The 21,607-nt window shown below is 36.8% G+C and overlaps 1 protein-coding gene across 1 annotated transcript; it reads left to right on the forward strand.

The window, feature by feature from the left end:
• Window positions 1–1,438: 1,438 nt before the first annotated feature.
• LOC136037934 (WASH complex subunit 1-like) lies at window positions 1,439–16,600 on the forward strand. Its single transcript, XM_065720801.1, has 3 exons — window positions 1,439–5,396; window positions 7,131–7,235; window positions 16,335–16,600. Exons 1-3 carry the CDS (start codon window positions 5,286–5,288, stop codon window positions 16,458–16,460), a joined length of 342 nt encoding a protein of 113 aa, XP_065576873.1. The 5' UTR covers window positions 1,439–5,285; the 3' UTR covers window positions 16,461–16,600.
• The last annotated feature ends 5,007 nt before the right edge of the window (window positions 16,601–21,607 follow it).

The raw sequence follows: 21,607 nt of genomic DNA on the forward strand, positions 1-21,607 counted from the left end.
GAGGTAATTTATTCAAATATTCATGCACACAAATATTACAAGGTACTCGTAAAGAGATGCTGGCCTCCGAGTACAGGGTAACATTTAAAGTACCAGATTTTCAGGAGTTAAAAAGTTGACTCTGATGGTGTACGTCATGGTAATTCATGGACCGACACATTTCTTTCGAGAAGGATTGTTAACAAGACATATCTTACGTCTCGTGTGATCTGTTTTATGTAACACATTATGAAGCTAGGTTAAAAACTGATCCACGAGAATGAAAAGCGGTTGTTCAAAATCTGTGAGCCATTTACATAAATTCTTTGAAATTTTTTTTTTTTAAAGTAGGCTTGGTGGTAATCTCACCATTAATGTACATCATTTTTTGACAATGAAGTATTATATTTCCACCGTTCTGTCGTGATAGCCCGTTTCCCAAAGCTCTGACAAGTAGTTTTTTTTTATTTCTTGACATAAATGAAGATTATTGTTTTTTTTTTTTTTACGATTTAACAAGGCTCCTACACATTAATTTTGGAACTAGTAAAGGACCGTAAACTGGACAATCGGCTTCATAAAGAAAACTTACGAGGCTTAAACCCTCTTCTGGAGAGATTGAGAAATTACTTTTGTGCAAGTTTTATATTTATTTTGATATTTTGTTTATTTATTATAAAAAAAACATTTAGCTTTTGGCTTGTCGCTACAAAAACGTATACATACTTATGTAGTAAGGCCTATTCCTTCTCCACATTGTAAGAAAATAAACATTCAAATATTTGGAGTCGCGTGCCGTAAAAAGTCTCCAAAGTGATTCGATGTGTTGTCCAAGTGGTGACGAAGGAGATGATTGGAAAAACAAGAGTAAACGTTATGGGTTACTCTCCAGGGGGAACATGCGAAACATTGACCTCAAACCTTGCGTACTCAGCAGTTATTTCAGTTTAGAAGCGAAAGCATGGTATCTATGTATAAAAAATTGCTCAGGAGATAAGAAAATTTCATGGTGTTGAATGTAAGTATTAAAGATGTCAGGTTATTTTTACCTACCAATAACTTAAGACCTGTGATATATGATTGCCATTACAACTTTTTTTGCATGAATACATGCGTTCTTTGAAGCTGGATATACAAAAGTAGATGTTCATGAAGATAGGATGGTATGTGTGCTCCTTAAAGGGAAGTACTTGTGATTGCCTCCCTCTTGTGGGAGGTTGAGGTATGGGCTGGATCGTTTCTGAATAGATACCAAATATTGATGAATTCAAGACAATCTTGTCTAGGGGATGAGCTGCCGCTCTCAGGTATTTTGGGGTTCATTTCGATAAATCTAATTATTGCATTAGGATGTTTTATAAAGAATAGTGCGTAAGCGTGGAAGGCAGCGACTTCAATTTGTTGAGTGTTTTTGGTTCTTTTTTTTCGTGTTGTATTTTGTGCGTACGGGTTGAACGTATATTTATTTATTTATTTCCCTCAAAATTGAGGAGTATTTAAAATACAAAAAATAAATACATCAGCAAACAAGACCACTGATTTTAAACAAACAAAATCAAACATCAAACAACGAAACAAACATTAACAAATAAAACAAAACAACTGATTATGAATTAGCTTGATAATATAACTGAATAAATACGTAGAAAAAAAATAATCATACACACACAACAACATAAAATCAAACACTGTTCGAATTCTGGAGAAAAAAGGGAAGAGGTCAGGCACACAAAAAAAGTTTTTGGACTTGTGGTAAAAATTCTTCCTCTTAATCCTTGCCACTTCCAACGGCTTTTTAACTTTAAGTTTCAAAACTAATTCGGTATTCCTAACACAAATTGGAAAATCAAGTAAAAATTTACAGTATTCAAAATAGCAAACGCGAATTGAAGAAAAATCTCATATTTTAAAATCTCGAAAAAGAAGGCCAAGATAGAGAATATGCGGAAGGGCAACTGCGTTAAAAAGAGAATATAAAATATCACGACGATAGATACCTCGAAGTCGTATTATTGAGGCAAATGCATTTCTAATTTTGTCTTGAATATTTAAGATGAACATTAACTTCAAACTTCGAGCTGAAGCACACTAAGGTAACCCCAGATAAAGAACAGTATCAAAAACCGGAAATGAAGTACTCTTGTTGAAAATTAGTTCGACTCGGTTACTGTCATTAATTGGGAAATATTGACATTTTTAACACTAATGGAAAGGCCTCTATCTTTCAGTTTACTGGAAAGAATATTCGATTATACTAGCTTTAGAACGGCTCCACAAAATAGTATCATCAGCATATGCAATAAAAGACTCCCCCCGCCCCGAGAGATAAAGGCTGTGGATAGAGAACGAAGACATCCCGTGAAACATACATTAAAAATTTAAGGGGATAGAACTCCACCTTATCTAACTCCATGACCAACAAAAATTGGATAAGAAAAAGAATCAGAAGCAGCAATTTTTATTCTAAGCCCCCGATACCAGGATCTTCGAACTCTAACAACAGAAAGGGGGATCCCTACCACTGATAAAGGCTGAAAGAGCAGAAGCATGGAAATGCTGTCAAACGCTCCTTTTATATCAATCAAAAGTTTTTTAAAGCGGGGAACCAGAAGACCTTGACTCGTTGATAATTGTATCAAAAGTTGCATGGGCATGGTCACAGCCCATTTCTCTTTTGGGGCCTGCTTGATTAAGACCAACATCCAGATGTTCAAGAAAAAAACGTTATCCATAGCTCGAAGAGCTTACCAATTATAGAACCTTTTTTTTATCGGTCTATAAGAGTCACACGATCGGAGATCTCTTTCGCCGGATTTTTGAATAGGAGTTACCACCCCCACCTTGAAAAAGATGAAGGAACACTACCAGATTTGAGGATAAGATTAAAGAATTTCAAAAGAAGAAGTAGAAAAAAGTGGGAGCCAATTTGACATAATTTGAGTGGATTCCATCCACGTCTTGGAAAAACTGTGGCTTTAGAATGTGACATGCGCCCAATAACGAATTAAAGAAAAATAGAAAAATCATACAAATTCAAAGAACTATTCAATATTTGTTCAACACACAGAAGTTGCTTAGGATAGTCACAGGAATTCGACAGGTCACCAAAATTGGATTCCCACTCCACAAGCGAAGGTCTATTTTTTTAAAGGGTTTATTAATTCTTTTAGTTAAACGTAGAGCTTTCCAAAGTTCATTTTTATTCCCGTCAACCTCAGACGAGGAATCTATTAGCAGAATTTTATTACAACGACGAAGCTCCGACTGGAAAAGTGCTTTCTTTTCCTTCATGCACAGGAAACTGGGTGACGATCCCGCGGCTTTCCGCAATTTTTCAAAAACGAAAAACCAATTTAGATTCATGATTAGCATGAACAAGAGACGGATTTGCCGACCAAAAAGGTTTTTCTATATTTAGTTTACATCGTTTTATTCGACAAGTGTCTCCAGCATCGTATTTTAAGCAATGTAATAATTTGAAAATATAAACAATTAAGCTCAAACTCATTGTTATCACTGTGACAATTCAGGTTATCTGGAACAGCAACCTTACGAGCCAAAGATTCCACTTTATCACGGTATACCGGTATCAAAGTATTATCCCAAATAACTCTGTCAATTACAGAAAACTAAATTGGCAAGTTATCGCTTATTGGGAAATCCGGGATAACTTTTACCAGAAAAGATGGGGCAAAATTAGAAAGAACGTGATCAATATTACTCATACTCCCGCTCCAATGAACATAAGTAAAATCTGAGTGATTTAAATGATTGATTAAAATCTAAATGAAAAATCTGAAAATCTGAATGATTAAAATCTGAGTGAGTATTAAAATGTGGTATAGACGAAAATAAATTGTACTCCGCTCATTTATATTATCAAGATCACAGTTAAAATCCCGACAAATAATAATGCGTAAACTCGAATCTAATTGGGTAATAAAATTACTAAATCTATGGCAAGCAAACGTAAATGCTTCAAAAGACAGATAATGGTGATAATCTGTAGGCAAATAGCAATTGACTGAAACAGTCAAAAAGTTTGCAAGCAAGAAAATATTCATCAGCGCTAGATAAAATAGCACTAAATTCTTTAGGAACAAATGTAGCTACACCACCCGCTGGGCGGCATCTAATAGGGCTTGCAGGAACTGTAAATATATCGTGTAAACTTGAAAGGGAACTTAATATATTCAACGAATGGTCCAACAAATAGTGCTCTTGCAATCATATGATTCATCTATTTCCAGAAACAAATTCCTTTATCACTGCAAGTTTGCCCATATCTCCATTCGAGTTAAAGGACGTAACTGAAGTAATTGTATTCATTTAGAAAACTTCTTCATAGCAGGTCAGTGAAAACTATAGGATAGATCTTCGAGTTGCAGTTGGGGCAACAAATCACGTTATCGCAAGGAGTATCCTTGGTTAATCTATGCTTACCACTGCAAAGAGCGCACTTCAGAGTATCAAAATCACAGATCTTTTCAATGTGAGAGAAATTTTGACATTTAAAACTTCTATAGGAATCACCTTGTCTTTCTCAACTCTGAAGTACTCGTAACCAAACTCGATCCCATGGACGATGTAATACTTTAAAAAACCTTCAGATTCAAATGTTATTTTTACCGTTGTTGACTTTCGAAGCCGGTTGAACTCCAGGATCCCAGGCAAAGGGGTTGCGAGATAGATATATGTATATATGTATACAGAAATGTATAAAACAAACAATACAAGGGGTTTCGAGGGGGGCTTAAAAATATCCCCCGGGTATTTTTTCACTGAAATAAACCCCCTGGGTATTTCATTAATAAAAACTGGTTTTTGGAAAATACGTTTTTTGGTATCTTCATTGAAAAATGACTTTCTTGGTATTTTTTTTTTTAATGGAAAAAACCAACAAAATTGTCCTCCCTTGTAGATTAAAAAAAATATATTTTTCCCCTCTCCCCTACATTTTCGTGAATTGACGCCTCTTAACAATACAAGTTAGAGGTCTTCTCTGTCCCTATGCAATAGTCTCTGCAACGAAAAGGGTTTGTTTAGGTGATTTCAAGCTTACGTTTCGTGATGTTTATTAATATATCTGTGAAATATTGAACTTTTTAAATCAGGAAAAAATAAATCTTTCATTTCCTCAGTGTACATAGCATTGCTTTCATGAACCTGAGAACTTTACGGATCACTTTGACATATTTTATGCATTTTTCCGTTTTGTAAAGTGCAAAACTTTAGAAACACTTTGAAACATTTATTTGTAGAAAGATGAGCTTGTAAGTAGAGATAGGAAAGAAACTGAACAAGAAATGGCACCCGAAGGTTTTTTGGACATGCGCAGTAGCCTAATGGACGCAATTAGACAAGCCGGAGGAGCTGGGAAAGCAAAACTGAAATCTGTTGTTAAAACAACTTCTGAGGTAAGAGCCACGTTGCTATAATTTTTGTCCCGTGTATTAGCAAATAGTGAAATAAGCAGCACCGTTTGTCATTCACCGTGTATGACAAAAACTGATCACATGTGTAGAGAAGGTATTGTGTGAGTCGTGCTGATACGGCGGTAGAGTGGCTACCGGGAGATAGTTGTATTCACGCCATTGTTAGTATCGATGCGCCGAATCGAGTTGCTATATAATTTTTGATACCCTTTGAACTAACACTGTCACAGGGCTGAGACATTCCTCCAATTTAAGTTAAACCAGTTTGTTGGGTTCTATGAATAGGGAGAAGTCTAGTTCCAGAAACGGAGACAGCTCATACTTTACAACCTTCCTCTAGCAATTTTGAGATAGTTGTTTTGTGGACCTCTTCTATCTTCGTGAAGAGATTTCCCCTTGGCCCCTTAGGTCAACCTATGTATCACCTTGTTAATTTGTCTTTCTTTAAGGACATTTACAAATGTATGTCCCACTCATGAGTATGCTAACATCGGATCAGAATACTGCAAGCAATGTAATGAGTCAGTCAGTGGCTACCATTTCTTAAGAGATGAAATAATAGGCAATGGAAAACTTACGGAAAATTCAGCATCAATGTTTCAATGATTTTGGGCGGACTTTTGCTTTAAAACTAACAAATTAAAATGGCCTAGAATTTGTCATTCACTGAGAAAAAAAAACAACAATTTCTCTGTATTTTTCGTTGTCTGTTTCTTAACCACCTTTTGACGTACTGTTGGTCTTTTTGAGTGTTATTAATGAAGCTTGAAATCATTACTTAAAAAATCTGTAATTTCCAAAAAATTTGGAATTTCTTTGGCGATATTTTATTGAAAATGATTTTTTCCCCTCTCATTTCTGTATTCAAAAAAGTTATGAGCTATATCATCTTCCTCTCTCGCTTCATAATCTTCTGTAAATGGTCTTTTGCTAAAAAAAATCGACATTTTCAACTACTGTTTGAAAAAAGTGAGAGTTTTTTCTTTTATTCCTAGAGAGATTCTGTAATTAATGTCCCATTTCACTCCTTTTTTTGTATTATCATTTGGGTACCGACTAATGCTTGTTTTTCATCCTTACCTTTTTTTATGTTTATTTCTGTTTTAAGTTTTGTTTAGCAGAAACACATCCGGAGGCATTCGGAGGCAACATCTTTATAATATTGCTTGTAATTCGTCCGTTGATAATACAACTTGTCCGTTGAAAGGTAATATAAAAGTATTTTGATTTTAACTAGAGTTCAGTTTTCGAAAGATCGGTTGTTTGATTATAAATTCTGAAGTTTAAGCGGAGGAAGATGAATTGAAAAAAAAGAAGCATTAGTTTTTTGCCCTCCTTAATCAATGTAAATAGATTCAGGGCTGAGTCTTGGATTCTGAGCTGAAGTAGGGGGAGGGGCTTTTTTTGGTGGGAGGGGAGTGAGGAGTTTAAGGAAAATGGGTTTTTAAGCTGTTGTATAACCATGAGTATGTATTTATGTATGATTTTTTACATGCCTTTGCGTGTTTCAAGATCATGTCCTTGGTGACTTCAGGTTCATGTTTCAGATGTGTCGGCCGATTAGATCAAGGGTTTATTAGCCTGAAAGAAATGTGGTAACTATTCAATTTACGTCCTACCGTCTTTGAAGCTAAACACAGATCAAAGACAGTAAATATTTGTGTGTTGTTATTTTTTTCTCATAACTTTTTTTCCAAATTAAACTGTTAATTCTAGGAGCCTACTCAAGAAATTACCCGAGGTGACAAGTCGAAGTCTGCTGTTAAACCTGGTGGTGATTTAATGTCAGACCTCATGGCGAAGCTATCTACAAGACGAAAGGTTTATGTCTTTTTTTTATCTCGGTTCCTGTTTAATTTCTTTTTTTTAGCTTAATTTATAGTTCCAGTAGCAGCTGCTCACAACCAATTAGCATTTTATTTACAGGTGCCAAGACATCAATTTGGTTTCAAATATGATGTTTTCTAAAGAACATAGAGCTGGATTGCGCTCAAGACTCATCTTCAAATGCGAATCATGTCATGAGGAAGCCACAATTCACACAGAAAAACCCCTTGCTCCTAGAAGGCTTAAAAAAAAAGACTCAACGAAAACCGTAGTCAAAAAACGGAAAAGGACTGATTTTGATAGTGTGAATACTATCAGAAAGAAACACAAAACAGAAACAGGAACAGTAAGTGTCAACAAAGAGGTAGTGTTTGGTGCAATAAATGGTGGAATGACTCACGCCCAGGTTCAAGAACTTTTCTCTACCATTGGAATAAATACCCCGTCTCAAAAAGTCTTTACGAAATTTGAGAAAGAAATTTGCGTAGAATTGGAAAAAGTTCTCTATGACTATCTTATCGAAAATGGGAAAACCGAGCGAAGGATGGCACTGGAAGCAGGTGAGAAAATTCACCCAAATGGAGCTGTAGAGACATGTGTTATAGTTGATGGAAGCTGGTGTACACGAAGCTATGGGAATAGATATCGTGCACTCTCAGGCTGTGGAGTGGTGATAGGTTTCTATTCGAAGAAACTGTTAAATCTAGGAATTAGGAACAAATATTGCTGTACTTGCGTGAAATACAGGCATCAAGTAAATAGATCTGTTCCTGAACATACATGTTTTATGAACTGGCAGGGGCCCAGTACAGGTATGGAGTCAGATATATTAGTTGACGCATTCCGAATAGCAACATCCATGCACAATCTAAGATATACTCGACGGCGATGTTGCCGACGGCGATTCAAGTACCCATTCTGAAATTATAGCAAGGGTACCATATGGCAGAAATGTAGAAAAAATTGAGTGTGCTAATCATCCGTGCAAATGCTTGAAAAACAGACTATATAAGAAGCAGCATGAAAATGCCGAATGCAGAAGATTTCTTAGTGCCGCAATAATAAAGAAAATGTGTGATTTTGCCAGAAATGCAATTGTATGTGCCACCACAGAGAAGAAAAGCGTGAAGGATCTCATCAGTGCGCTGAAGGCAATTCCTCTACATTTTTCCCGTGGCGACCATAGATTTTGTCCTACACGCTGCTCGTTCTCCGGGAAAGTTCTACAGGTCAATCCTGAAGACACCCCTAGCAACATCTTTCTCAGCCATGTGTATTCAGCCTTTGATGCGCTGACCAGAAGGGCTCGTCTACTGATAGGAAACCACACGAGCAACCTGGCAGAATATTTTATGAGCATAGTTGCAAGGCTTATAGGTGGCAAAAACATCATGGTCAGCCAAAGTGCGCGATATACCACCCGTGTTAAAGCAGCAGGAATCCGATTTACGAAAGGTCACTCAGCTCGCCTTGAAATATTTCGAAGAACTGTAGGATCTACACCAAGTAGGCAGTTGAAAAAACTTGCACAGCAGCGGGCCATGACTACTGCTCGACGTAAAAAACTGTCTGCTAAAAAGCGCCTTTTCACTAATGCTTCCACAAAACTCCCTTCAAAAGAAATCAGGGAGCCAACCGGAGCAGACAAAAACTACGGCTCGAACGCAACTGCTCCGGATCTTGATTGCAGTGCGCTCGAAATTTCAAAAACAGATTTTTTGACTCGTCTCCAATGTACTGCAACAGATATCCTCAGTATCGAAAAAGCCACTAGGCTTCAGAGAAATTCTATCGATAATAGCTGGATAGAATACAGAAAAAACAGAATTACAGCTTCCGTAGCTGGTGCTGTTTGTAAAAGGCGGTTGAAGACTGTGGGCTCATTAGTTCGGCAGCTGCTGTATCCCAGAAACCGCCAAACAAAGGCAATGGAGCATGGTCAGATGTATGAGCCTGTAGCTATTGCAGCTTTTGCAAAGAAAATGGGTTGCATTGTGAACTCTGCTGGGCTTTTCATTCACAAGGAATATGGGTTTCTAGGGGTCAGTCCGGACGGGATAGCAATTTTTCCTTCGGGTGAGAAGACTCTTTTGGAGGTGAAGTGCCCTTTGACAGCAAAAGGGCTTACATTGGAAGAGTGGATAGCGCTTAAAAAAAATACATGTCTAGAAAAGAAAGTTAATAGTGAAATAAAGCTGAAAAGAACACATGACTACTATTACCAAGTTCAAATGCAATTGGAATGTTGTGACATTGATTTTGTATACTTTGTAATATTTTTAGGGGAAGAGGAATTATATTATGAAAAGATTGGTCGTGAACGTGAATTCTGGTCTAACAAAATGCTGCCAAATCTACAAAAATTTTATTTTGAGGCACTGTTACCAGAAATTGTCGACGGAAGGTTGCCAAGAAGTATGGAGATACGAGAACCGTTTATATAAATCCAACTGTGCTAGGTATGGGTAGTTATCATGTGTCATTACAGTCTTATCCGAATACAAATTCAGATATACAAATACTCAAGCAACAATCGAACTTTAGAATATTTTTTAATGAACCCGTATGGATAAGCTAAATAAAAAAAAACAAGTTTTTTTTTTAACTGAAAGTAAGGAGCGACATTAAAACTTAAACGATCAGAAATCACTTCGTATATGAAAGGGGCTGCTCCCTCCTCAACGCCCCGCTTTTTACGCTAAAGTTTTTTACTGTTTTAAAAAGTAGAATTGAGAGAAAGAGTAAAACTTTAGCGTAAAGAGCGGGGCGTTGAGGAGGGAGCAGCCCCTTTCACATACGAATTAATTTATATTCGTTTTAAGTTTTAATGTTGCTCCTTGCTTTCAGTTAAAAACATGTCTTTTTTTTATTTAATATCTGAACGTTTTTGAACTAATGCATGTTTTGATTTTGGCTCTCCACAGATGAATAATTAAAACGAAATTTCATATTTATATGGCTTTCTCATAATTTTGATAGAATCACTTTGAGAAAAAAGGAGCAGGGGAGGAGGCTTAGTTGCCCTCCAATGTTTTGGTTACTTAAAAAGGCAACTACCTTAAATTACCTTAAATCGCATTTGCCAGCGAGATAAGGTGGTAGATCCTCCTGTAGTTCTCGCTGGTGGTGAGTGATGTAATTATGTTGGCTTAGCTTCCCAGTCCAGCCTCCACTCGGCCCTCTCCCAGTCCCTGTCGACTCCAGCCTTGAAGGAGTGGGGTGTCTCAGCTTGGATGGTAGACTCGGATAGGCTATTCCAGAGGGGGACCACCCGAATGGAAAAGAAACCACGTCGTTCCCTTCTCCGACATCCAGGCAGGTGAAGCTTAAGACTGTGACCTCTTGAATTGTTAGCCAAAGAGGGGGTGAAGATCTGGTTCAGGTGACCGGATTTGAAAATTTTGCGTGCCATGATCACATCTCCTCTATATCTTCGATAGGTGAGGGTTGGAAGTCTCAAAGATCCTAGGCGATCCTGGTAAGGGACATTATTTAAGCCACGGACCAGTTTGGTTGCTCTCCTTTGGACACTTTCAAGGGCTCTTGTGTCCATTTTATTTTGGGGAAAGGCCAAAGTCAAGCCAAACTCAAGGTGGGGACGGACAAGGGATTTATAAAGTTTTATAACCACACATGACTTTCTGGTTACAAAAGAGCGCTTAATGAGTCCGAGAGCTCGATTAGCTTTTGCAACCTGAGCCTGAGTGTGGCTGTGGAATTTTAAATCTTTGTCCACAATGACGCCTAAGTCTCTTTCCTCGGCAACTGCTTCCAACTGATCACACCCTATATGGTAGGGATGGTGGGGGTTATTGTGCCCTAAGTGCAGTACCTTGCATTTTGTTGCATTGAATTGTAGGGCCCAAGTTGATGACCAAGAGGATAGCCTGTCAAGGTCCAGCTGAATGCAGGCTCTTTCTTCTTCAGTTTCAGCAGGCCCAATGAGCTTACAGTCGTCAGCATATAATGTTAAAAGGTTGCATAGATAAGTTGTACAGTCGTTAATATATATGCTGAACAATGTTGGCCCAAGGATGGTTCCCTGTGGGACGCCGCTTATAACCGGGGAAGTGGAGGAGAAAACTGGATCGCCATTATCAGTGTAGATCATGACACGTTGAGATCTGCCAGTTAGGAATGCTCCAACCCAATCAATCACATCCTCATGCACCTGATAAGCTCTAAGCTTCATCAACAGGTATGAGTGTTCAACCTTGTCAAAGGCTTTGGCTTGGTCGAGTACTTTTAATATTTTACGAACGTTTTTGCTAGTAAAAGATCTACGTAACTTACGAGTTAGCTTACGTAACGAACTTCTGTATTCTGTTAGTGTTAAATTTTAATGCTGCTCCTTACTTTCAGTTGAAAAAACTGTTTCATATTTATTTTTGTATTGTTCTATTTTGAAATAAGGCTAGAAAATCCTGCGCTCCCTTCATGGAAATTTTCTTCCCCATGACAAATTCCTCCATGGAAAGTTCCCCCAACATAACCCCCTGTTCTCAACCCCCCCCCCAACCAAAAATCCTCCTGAAAACGTCTGTACATTTCCCAATAACCATTACTATATAAACACCGATCAAAGTTTGTAACTTCTAGCCCCTTCCACGGGGATTCTGGTGGAATAAGTCGTCCCCAAAGACACAGTTATAAGGTTTTTCGACTATGCTGAATAAAATGGCTATCTCACAATTTTAATCGGGTGACTGTGGGAAAATAATTAGCGTGGGAGGAGGCCTAGGTGCCCTCCAATTTTTTAGATCACTTAAAAAGGGTAGTATATACTTCATTTTTTATATATAATTCACTTGTATATAACTTCATTTCCGTTGGAATGAGCCCGCTCGCAACATTCTATGACAACTGGTTCGATATAATCACCCCTGGAAAAAAAATCCATATTTTTGCTGATAGAAGCTTAACACTTCCACGGTAGGGTTCCCTGATAGAATGAATATTTCGGCCCTATGTCCAAGGGTCGTCTTCAGCAATACAAATAAGAAAAAACAACTGACAAGAGGATAATATAAATAAAAATAAAATGAACAGTTTTTCAAAATAGTCCCAGCATCCTTACCTCAGCGAAGTTCAACCAGGACTCTGGTTGAGGCGTTTCCTTTTTGCAATCAATGGCATCTTTTTAGCGGCTTCATCACGGTAGGGTTTATGCCTGTCCACTCTTAGCAAAATCAATTTTTCATTGTCAGCAATTGTCATATTGTTCAAAGTGCTGTTTTGGTGAAAGGACCAATTCTATTGGTGTCAGCTTGTAGGGATTAGCCATTTTTTAGGGAATAGTTTTTAAAAGTCCAGCAATTAACGGCTGTACGAGTGCAAAGAAGCTACTGCCTACTTGAAGGACACTTCCTTTTAAATTTCTTCCCCTTGTTTTTGCCTGCTATGGCACGCACTAGTGAACAATTTAGCTTTGTCTGTTCCTAAAATACTTCTAGCAGCAGAACATCACTCAGTTAAATTTAAACAAAGCTCTGATAAGAGATTAATGAATTCTTTGTCAACCTCATATTTGAGCGTAGCTTTCCTAAGCCTTGGTTTGGAATTACCTAGGACGTAAAATAAATGTCAGTTTTCTTGTAGTTTCTTCAGCATTTTGATGTCAACTAATGACCTTTTACTGTTCAATGGTAAAAATAGGGTAATTTTATTGTCAAAAATGTTGGTGACTACAGTCAAATGCTTGGTTGTTTTCTGATTGAGATACAGCACAATGTAACTATAGGTCTATTTTAAGCCTGATTGTGTGCTGAGAGTAGAAATTTCGATTCACAGGGCTATATTTGTTATTCAAACTTATGAGGGAATGTTAATCACGAACAGTCCTGTAGGTAATATATTTAGTACAATTCAAAGCAAGTGACCTCATAAATTTGTTCTGATGAAAGAGTTTGTGGAGGACAGCTTTTACAGATATTTTTTCATGATGAGATTGGACCTTGAATAATTGTAGCATCTCTTGAGACCATTCTTCAATAGATTCAGATAAATCATTTGGTTCAGTAAAATAGTTTGGTTCAATAACGTTAAATACATCAAGCCTTTGTATGAATTTTGTGTCTGGTGCAATGGTCTTTATTTTATCATACGACTCTTGCCACACGCTATAAAAATAGCAGATATTTTTCGAAGTTTATAAAATATTTTTTAACGATATTGAATGATTTTCGTTAAAAATCTTGTTTTGCCAGATATTGATGGCCCACAAAGAAACGATCTGAATGTAGAGTTTGCTCTTCTCAATTTTAGACTACAACTAACTCTAAAATGCCTCAATCCGTTGAATAAATATTAATTTCCTATGTTTGAGAATACAAAAATTAAGAATAATAAATGGTTTCTTTATTGACAAAAAATTCACTTCAAAAAATATAATGACATTCGAATATCACATTTATTTTTAATAACACACAGTAGGCACTTGGGAAAACAACAAACATTTTTATTTAGATAAAATAGACACTTGGGAGAAAAATAAGCAGCGACACGATATAAAAGTTCTTGAAAGAGGACCTTGGAAAGCACGGTGGTCTTCTCGGTGGCTAAAGGACGGAGCTGAGCAGTGGCAGATTCCAGGGAAATAATAGTATAATATTAAACACTTTTTATGTCAAGATATAGAAAAATTTACCGACACATAAAAAACAACAATAAAAACTCTGCCTTACACGGAACAAACATACACATGTAAAAAAAAGCACTGGTGGAATGAAAAAAAGAACCCCGTCCCACCTACTACTGAATTTATTCCAGACCAAGATGTTGCCTGTATTTGACACATTCATCTCGGTTCGAAGTAAAGTAGTGTCCATGTAGAACTTTCTCACCATCCGCACACACACTGACTTTGTCCGATATGGAATTGGGATTTTCCTCTAGTCTAATCATGTAGTTTTTAAATTTTAAAGAGCAAATTGCCCTGACTCACTCTTGGAACTAGATTATTTTCTACACAGTTTCTATAAACAGTTACACCAAAATTCTCCTTCACATAGAGTATCGGTACTTTCTTAGAGAGTGTGTGAATTTTCTCATCGTGTGTTTGCACAGAGTACACCTTCGAACCTGCAAACACAGCGTGGAAAATCATCACTCCGCGGCTCAGATTTTACAAATAAAACTTTATTTGGGCATGGTGCTTAACTAGCTCCCGGTCAATGGACTCTTTCCAGTGGGTAAAGTCCATTCGAGAGCTAATTTCCCAAATCATCGTATATAGTGTCTGTTTTAACTTTTAACAGTAGTGAATCAGTGTCTCCATAATATACTTGAGCTTCCCCTCCCTCAGCTATTTGAGCCTACACATATTTTAATAAAATTAAAACACGAGTTTATAAAATGGCCACGCCAGTGGCAATATTATTATTTAACGAAATTTTCTTTTTTCTTTTCTATGTAAAAGGACAATATTTAAGCCTATGCTGGAAAACAATGTAAAGCTCAGCTCAACAGTAATTTAAGCACATTCCTTTGAGTCGCTTACAACGTCACAGCAACTGCTATTCCGTACACTCTCGCACCTCTTACCGAAGGCTGAACTGAAAATGAGCTTAAAGATATTTTTTTTCAACCTTCGTTGTGTGCTTAAGAACTTTTGACGGAGGCATCACTAAAATTTTTCACATAGGGCTATTGGTCAGATTATTTGGCTTTATGAATCTTTGTGACCTTGAAACTGTTTCCTAGCATCCATCTCCAAAGAACTTGGTGTAAAAAAAAATTATTCTGTTTCGGACGAAGGTTGGCCATTAATTTTTGTTTTGAAGGTTTCCAGAACATACCCCCATCCTTTAACGTAGACTCAGGGGGTCCTCAGACACCGATCTGTTTTTACACAGGAAAATAAAATTCTTTACCGAGTTTTTATCTTACGGTCCTTGCATTCATCTTTCTTTATGTCAAAACTACAACACTGTTTTTCAAAAATGGCGCTCCTTTCAACATTGAGCTGTAAAATGAACTACCTTTAAACTACAACTCTATCATTCTAGGCTCCTCAACCTGGACCATAAAGTGATAGAGGACTTAAATACATTCAATAGTTGGAACATTTTTTGTTTTGTTTTGGGTTGAAATTTACCAGGTGTTTGCCCTTTATGAAGACTCATTTACCTACTCCTATGTTTCTTTACTCCCTCCCCCCTTTCCTGTGAAACGTGTGACTTAATACTCACTTCATGCTTGATTTATGTCTTGTTCTTGATCTCAAGTGGAGAAGACTACAATAGAAAGTCCACTGGTAAAACACGATGTGTAAATATTTCAAAAATGGTGTTTAGCTTCTCTCAGTGTAGGTATCTAAGAGTGCAACCCACAATACAAATCAATACCAATGGCTATGGGTTTCCTCCATAAAATTAATCTCCGAGCAGTCAATGCTACTGAAATTTAGGAAGGACGACTTATTTCTGGATAGTTATTGCCTCTAGTATAGACTCCGTGTAGCTAGTTGACTCAAGTGTGAGAATTTGAGAAGTATTAATTAGTTAAGCAACAACTTGATTTTAACTTCTTTTTTTTTCAATGGCTACCTTGATTGAAAGGCCATAAAAAGGCTGCTCTAAGGAACTTAATACGGCTTCAAAATATTAATTTTTTCTTATATGTTTTATTTACCTTTTATGTACGTTTGACCTTTTACCAAAAGGAAAAAGTTTAAGACTATTTAAATCTGAAGAATGAAAGAAGAACAAGTTTTAGCTTAGAATATGCCTCTCTCGACATGTCTTGACATTTACATTTTGAGGTTCTTATTTGGATTCTCAGCTAAACTTGAGCTTTATTTCGCATTTTAATGCCTATTTGCAAAGGTCATTTCAAGCCTTTCAAGCAGGAAAAACGAAGACTTAACAGCATTTTCCCAGGGCTTAGCTGGGATGGTAGATCCAATTTTGAAAGTTTTATCCATCTATGCAAAGAATTTTTATTTCATGTAAATGCAATCACCTGGAAGAGGATGGGGGGTGCTTAAAAGATATTTCCTTAATATGATTTTTTAAGCTTGCTCCACTACTCTTAAAAACTTTCCTAGCTAATAAAAGCCTCTAAACTAAAAATTTGTCCTGTATTGAATTTCAGGTTATTCCCCGACTTGCTCTTTCTCTGAAGCAAGCCAATGAATTCATCCTGAGCAGAACAATACTTATGAGTATGAATTCCAAAGTCAACTTACTTGCTAACCGAAAAATGTATGGTTCCTGTTGAGGTCAAAGCACTTGGCAATATCACTGTTGACAACACTGGTCTGGTGAGGAGAGGAAGCAGCATTGGATATGGTACTGTACTGATTACCTCCTTCGAAGGGTCTGATATCATTCAAAAGACTACAGTATTTGTTGAGGTAATTTTTCCCTTTAATTCCTTTTTTTATTTAATTTTTTTATTTTCTCTTCCTTTTTTTTTAATAAAATCTAAAGTTTGTGTACTGACTTTGGAGAACAGGCTGCTGCTTATCAGATTTTATAGGCTGATTTATAAATTTCAAATTTTTTTCTCAACCACAACTTTTGTGTTATAAAATTAGGTGGATTTGGGGTGTTTTAGTCTTAAAAATTGTTAGGGGAGATATTTTTTTCAATGGTCTTATGCCAAATTCAAATTACATTGTCTAGCATTTAAACCGTTTGTGAAACAATTTTTCAGTTTTCTTTATAGAATTTTTTAGGTAAAAAATATAATAATCATCATAATCATGGCATTGAAATCTTTTGGTGCGACGAAAATTCAATTTCCGTTCAGTTTAGAATAAAAGAAGTTCTGTACTCTTAAACGGTTAAACTTATCCAATTACCTTCAGCCTTATTTCTCCAATTCCAAAGGCCCCACAATTTAAAAAAAAATCTAAATATAAATCTTTAGGTAAGCTGCCTTTAAAGTCATTGTTGATTAGTATTATTAGTATTATTCCACTTACTATAGTAGAAAATCCACTTTTAAAGCAATTTGTAAATTCTTTTATAATCGCCAAAACCTTAGAAAAAAGAAAGGCATGCAAAACTAGAATTTAAATACATAATAAATGCATATTTAAGCAATTAAGCATCCTTTGCATACTTTGTTTGGGCTTTGGGATTGAGTTGCTCGATTTGTTTTAGTTTATATATGAGCAGAGATCCCATTTATTCTTCTTGGACAAAAATTGGTTGAATTAGTGGAAAGCTTATGGCGTAAAGAAGGATGTTTAATTTTATCAATCAGTTTTAGGACTATACTGGCAACATAACCTAAGGAAAAGCAAATAGGAAGCCAACTCAAGGAAATACTTTCAGTTGCTGAAAAAATATTTCGAAAATTGGCTAATACGTTGACACATTGACGCCAAATATATCAAGGAGGCACACTCGTGCCTCTATAAAGAGGCGACACACGACAATGTTAAGCGATCTTCGGTTCCAGTGGTCGCAGACGCATGGGGAGGGATGCATTTCGTAGCCCGAGCTCCAACTAAGAAACCTGCAAAATTTCATCCCCCTCCAACTTTTTCTTCATGGGGAAAATCTGGCCGAAAGTTTCGACCTGTCAACCCAAGCCCCCCTTTAACGTTGTCCGATCGGGCTGAAATTCACAAGTTAAGGTCCCCTAGGGCCCAGGAGCTTATCCGCGAAATTTCAGCTTGATCCGATAACTCCTTCCCTGTTTTCCAGAAACCACGCATAGCCACTTAAAATTCATTTACTTTCTTTTTTGCCACGCCTACAGGTCACATCCGACATCGGATCTGGGTGTACGAAGACTCATTCGATGCGGAATTCTCCGAGTAAGTGCCCATGAAAGTTTCGTGGGAAAATCTTAACCCCCCGAAAGTTTCGACCCTCGAACCCCCCCCCCCCACCCCTTTTAACGTTGTCCGATCGGGCTGAAATTCACAAGTTAAGGTCCCCTACGGCCCAGGAGCTTATCCGCGAAATTTCAGCTTGATCCGATAACTCCTTCCCTGTTTTCCAGAAACCACCCATTAGCTATTTAAATTAACGGATTTCTCTCCATAAGAGCCCATGTTAATTTGAAATTTTTAAAAGCTATTGAGAAGTTATATTTACACACATGCAAGTTATTAGCTCAGCTGGTAGAGCGTGAGACTTTTATTCCTCGGGTCAAGGGTTCAAGTCCCTTACGGGCGGTTTTTTTTCACAACACCAAAAAAATTTTGATAACACCTGGACAGCTTATCATTTGAGAGATAACAGAATATTAGCTTCTTATGAGCAAAAGAAACATTTCGGTCATTCTATCTATTTTTTTTTCTATTTTATACAATGATTTAAAAGCGGGGGGGGGGGGTTCCTCTCCTAATTCCTGTACGAGGAGTACAGGAATTATTAAATTACATCCACCATGGATTGTAGAAAAACGTACAGAATTAATATGAAAAAAAATTAAACCTGTACAAAAGAGTCTTTAAAAGCGGGGGGTTTGCCTCTCCTAATAGTCTTCTTATAGTCCTAATAGTCTAATAGTCCCATGTTAATTTTTGAAATTCTTAAAAGTTACGAATATCAACATTCAAGTACATCAAAATAATCAGCTCGGCACGGCGAGAATGACTGCAAGCATCATAAAAATCCAGCTCCATTCCAGAAAATTTTTTGATAACACCTGGACAGCTTATCATTTGAGAGATAACAGAATATTAGCTTCTTATGAGCAAAAGAAAAATTTCGGTCATTCTATCTATTTTTTTTCTATTTTATACAATGATTTAAAAGCGGGGGGGGCGGCAGCCACCCAAGTTCCTCTCCTAATTCCTGTACGAGGAGTACAGGAATTATTAAATTACATCCACCATGGATTGTAGAAAAACGTACAGAAATAATATGAAAAAAACTTCGTTTTCTTAAAGTGTTAAAGAGGCTGCGTCCCAAAGTCGAACCTTAAAACGTACAGGAATTAGAAGAGGCAGTTGGGGGGGGGGCTGCCGCCCCCCAAACCCCCAGCTTTTAAAGACTCTTTTGTACAGGTTTTTTGTTTTTTTTGCTAACCCCCAGCTCTTGGCTTCGGAAAGGCCCTCTTTTAATTAACAAAAAATTGAAATGAATGAATAATGGAATAACTTCGAAAAATGTTAAACACAAGAGGACAGGAGAACCATTGCGCCGAAACTAGTAATTAGTAACAATGAAGTCCCCCCCCCAAAAAAAAAAAACCTGTACAAAAGAGTCTTTAAAAGCTGGGGGTTTGGGGGGCGGCAGCCCCCCAACTGCCTCTTCTAATTCCTGTACGTTTTAAGGTTCGACTTTGGGACGCAGCCTCTTTAACTCTTTAAGAAAACGAAGTTTTTTTCATATTATGTTGAATCAGGTCCTGGTCCCCAAAGGTACAATGTTGGAATTAGCTTTCAATTTCCGCCAAGTTGTGATACAATCTGATGAGCGTATTGGATCTGGATTCTTAAATAGCCCAAGTCCCGAATACTAGCTATTACCTTCAACCAAATTTAATAACCATCTGACAGCCTATTTTGGTGGATATCATGGTGAAAATGATTTGGGTACCCTTTCTGGGGAAGGTAAACAGGAAGAGTGTGTGAAAGAACAGGTTGTCTACCCCCCCCCCCCCCTCCATTGCCCTTCCTGGCTGAAGGGCCATGAAACGGAGATCAGCACTGCCGGTAGGGATTGTAAAATCCAATGACCTATTCTTTACCCTTTTTTCTCTCCAATAGATATTACAATATATATGTATGTATATGGATAAGGAATGGTTGAACTTCAAGGTTGTTTAAAGAACATGAAACTGAACCAGCGACTGGAGTCTGCATCCCACGAATTCTGGATCATCTTTTTTTTTATTCATTTTTAATGATAAGTTCCTCTTTTTAACCTTATTGTCTATGCTTTGACTATTCAGTGAATTGGGTGATTTTTTACAGGAATGTTCTATTCTGTATGAGTTGTTCAGTGATTTGCGATTTCTTTTCTCATCGTCGTCGGATTTTTTGCTGTAAAAATAAAGTCCCTCCACTTTTGCAGAGACACTGATCTATTCTTTTGAGATTTTTTTCGACATTTTTGTCTATGCGCTAGTAATGAAGAGTTAACTTCAAAATGAGAAGTTGAGTGGTCTTTAATTAATTTGCTTGCTAATAGTAAAGGCACTTGACCTCACACTGGGATTAAAACCAAATTATTCTACTAATTCCAATGTAGAAGTGAATCCCACCATTGAATCCTGACAGAAAAATAAAGAAATTTCGTCCCGTTCACGTCTAAAGAGCTTATTTGAACAATTTCACAGTTCCGAGATAATTGTCAAAAAAGGAAATAACAAAAATGAACATGAGGTGAATTAGAAAGAAGAAATGATCATTTTTTTCTTTTTTTTTAATTGACGTTTGATTTGATTGGAATGATTTTCAAAATAAAGCAATGCACCAAGACATGTTTGGTTTCAATTTTTTCCTACTGGGTAGTTTTTACGTCCAACATTTTCAATAATAAAATAAACTAGCAGTTCTACTGATTTAAAAATCAAAATGGAAGTAGAGAATCCAAGGATAAACCGTCAAATTTAAACCAAGCTTTGTGGATTATAATACTTGTATTCTGATTACAACTTTTTGGAGATATTGCCAATTTGAAGAAGGGGGGGGGGGGTTAAGCTCTTGCTTCCAGTGTCCAGACCTATTCAAGGAGGAATGTGTAGTAGGAGGAAAGGGATTGTTGATCCGGTGGTTCTTGTCAACAAGGTATCTTTCAGAGGAAGAGATTGAATCCCAACAAAACGTGCAGAAAAAAAGATCTGGCACCTTGGTTCAGCCTTTTGGATGTATATGCGCAATTCAACCGTTGCAAAGGGGTTTCTAAGTTTCTAGAAATGCCTAATAAATAGTTTTTTTTGTCTTTGGAGACAACATGAAGTGTCTATTTTTAAGAACCTTTTACTAGATAAGAGGAAAGATTTCTTGATAACAGTTTTTAAATTATCAAACACTACATTAAGTGATAAATTAGTATACATTGTCGCAAAATCGAAAGACTCAATTCTTTTAGCTGAAACCATTGTTAAAGAATCTATCACCTGCAGTGAATTATTAACACTCCAATATGGATTAAAATTCGAAAATTTTTAAATACCAGAACAATAGGTTTTAAGTTTCTTTACAATTTCCTTTAAAATTAAAGAGAGGTCAGTAGCAGCAATGCGGGTTGGACATTTAGCTGCTCCAGCAATAAACCGTGGTTTAGGGGGATTCTTATGAAATTTTACAGTCCAATATAGGAAAGGGAACTTTTTATCAGTGTCATTTATTTTGATATTAAAATTTTTAAAAAGTATTTCTTCCGACTTTTCAATTAAATTCTCATCCTCTATATTTACCTTTTCGTAAACATTAGTTGTGCATAACTCCCTTT

The sequence above is a fragment of the Artemia franciscana genome, chromosome 17, assembly GCF_032884065.1.
Source record: "Artemia franciscana chromosome 17, ASM3288406v1, whole genome shotgun sequence".
In the NCBI taxonomy this organism is placed as follows: domain Eukaryota; kingdom Metazoa; phylum Arthropoda; class Branchiopoda; order Anostraca; family Artemiidae; genus Artemia; species Artemia franciscana.

Coding starts and splice junctions, on each gene's coding strand:
- LOC136037934 (XM_065720801.1), top strand. CDS start 5,286: ATGGCACCCGAAGGTTTTTTGGACATGCGCAGTAGCCTAATGGACGCA. Junction 5,397..7,130: donor TTGTTAAAACAACTTCTGAG/GTAAGAGCCACG, acceptor TGTTAATTCTAG/GAGCCTACTCAAGAAATTAC. Junction 7,236..16,334: donor AGCTATCTACAAGACGAAAG/GTTTATGTCTTT, acceptor ATTGAATTTCAG/GTTATTCCCCGACTTGCTCT.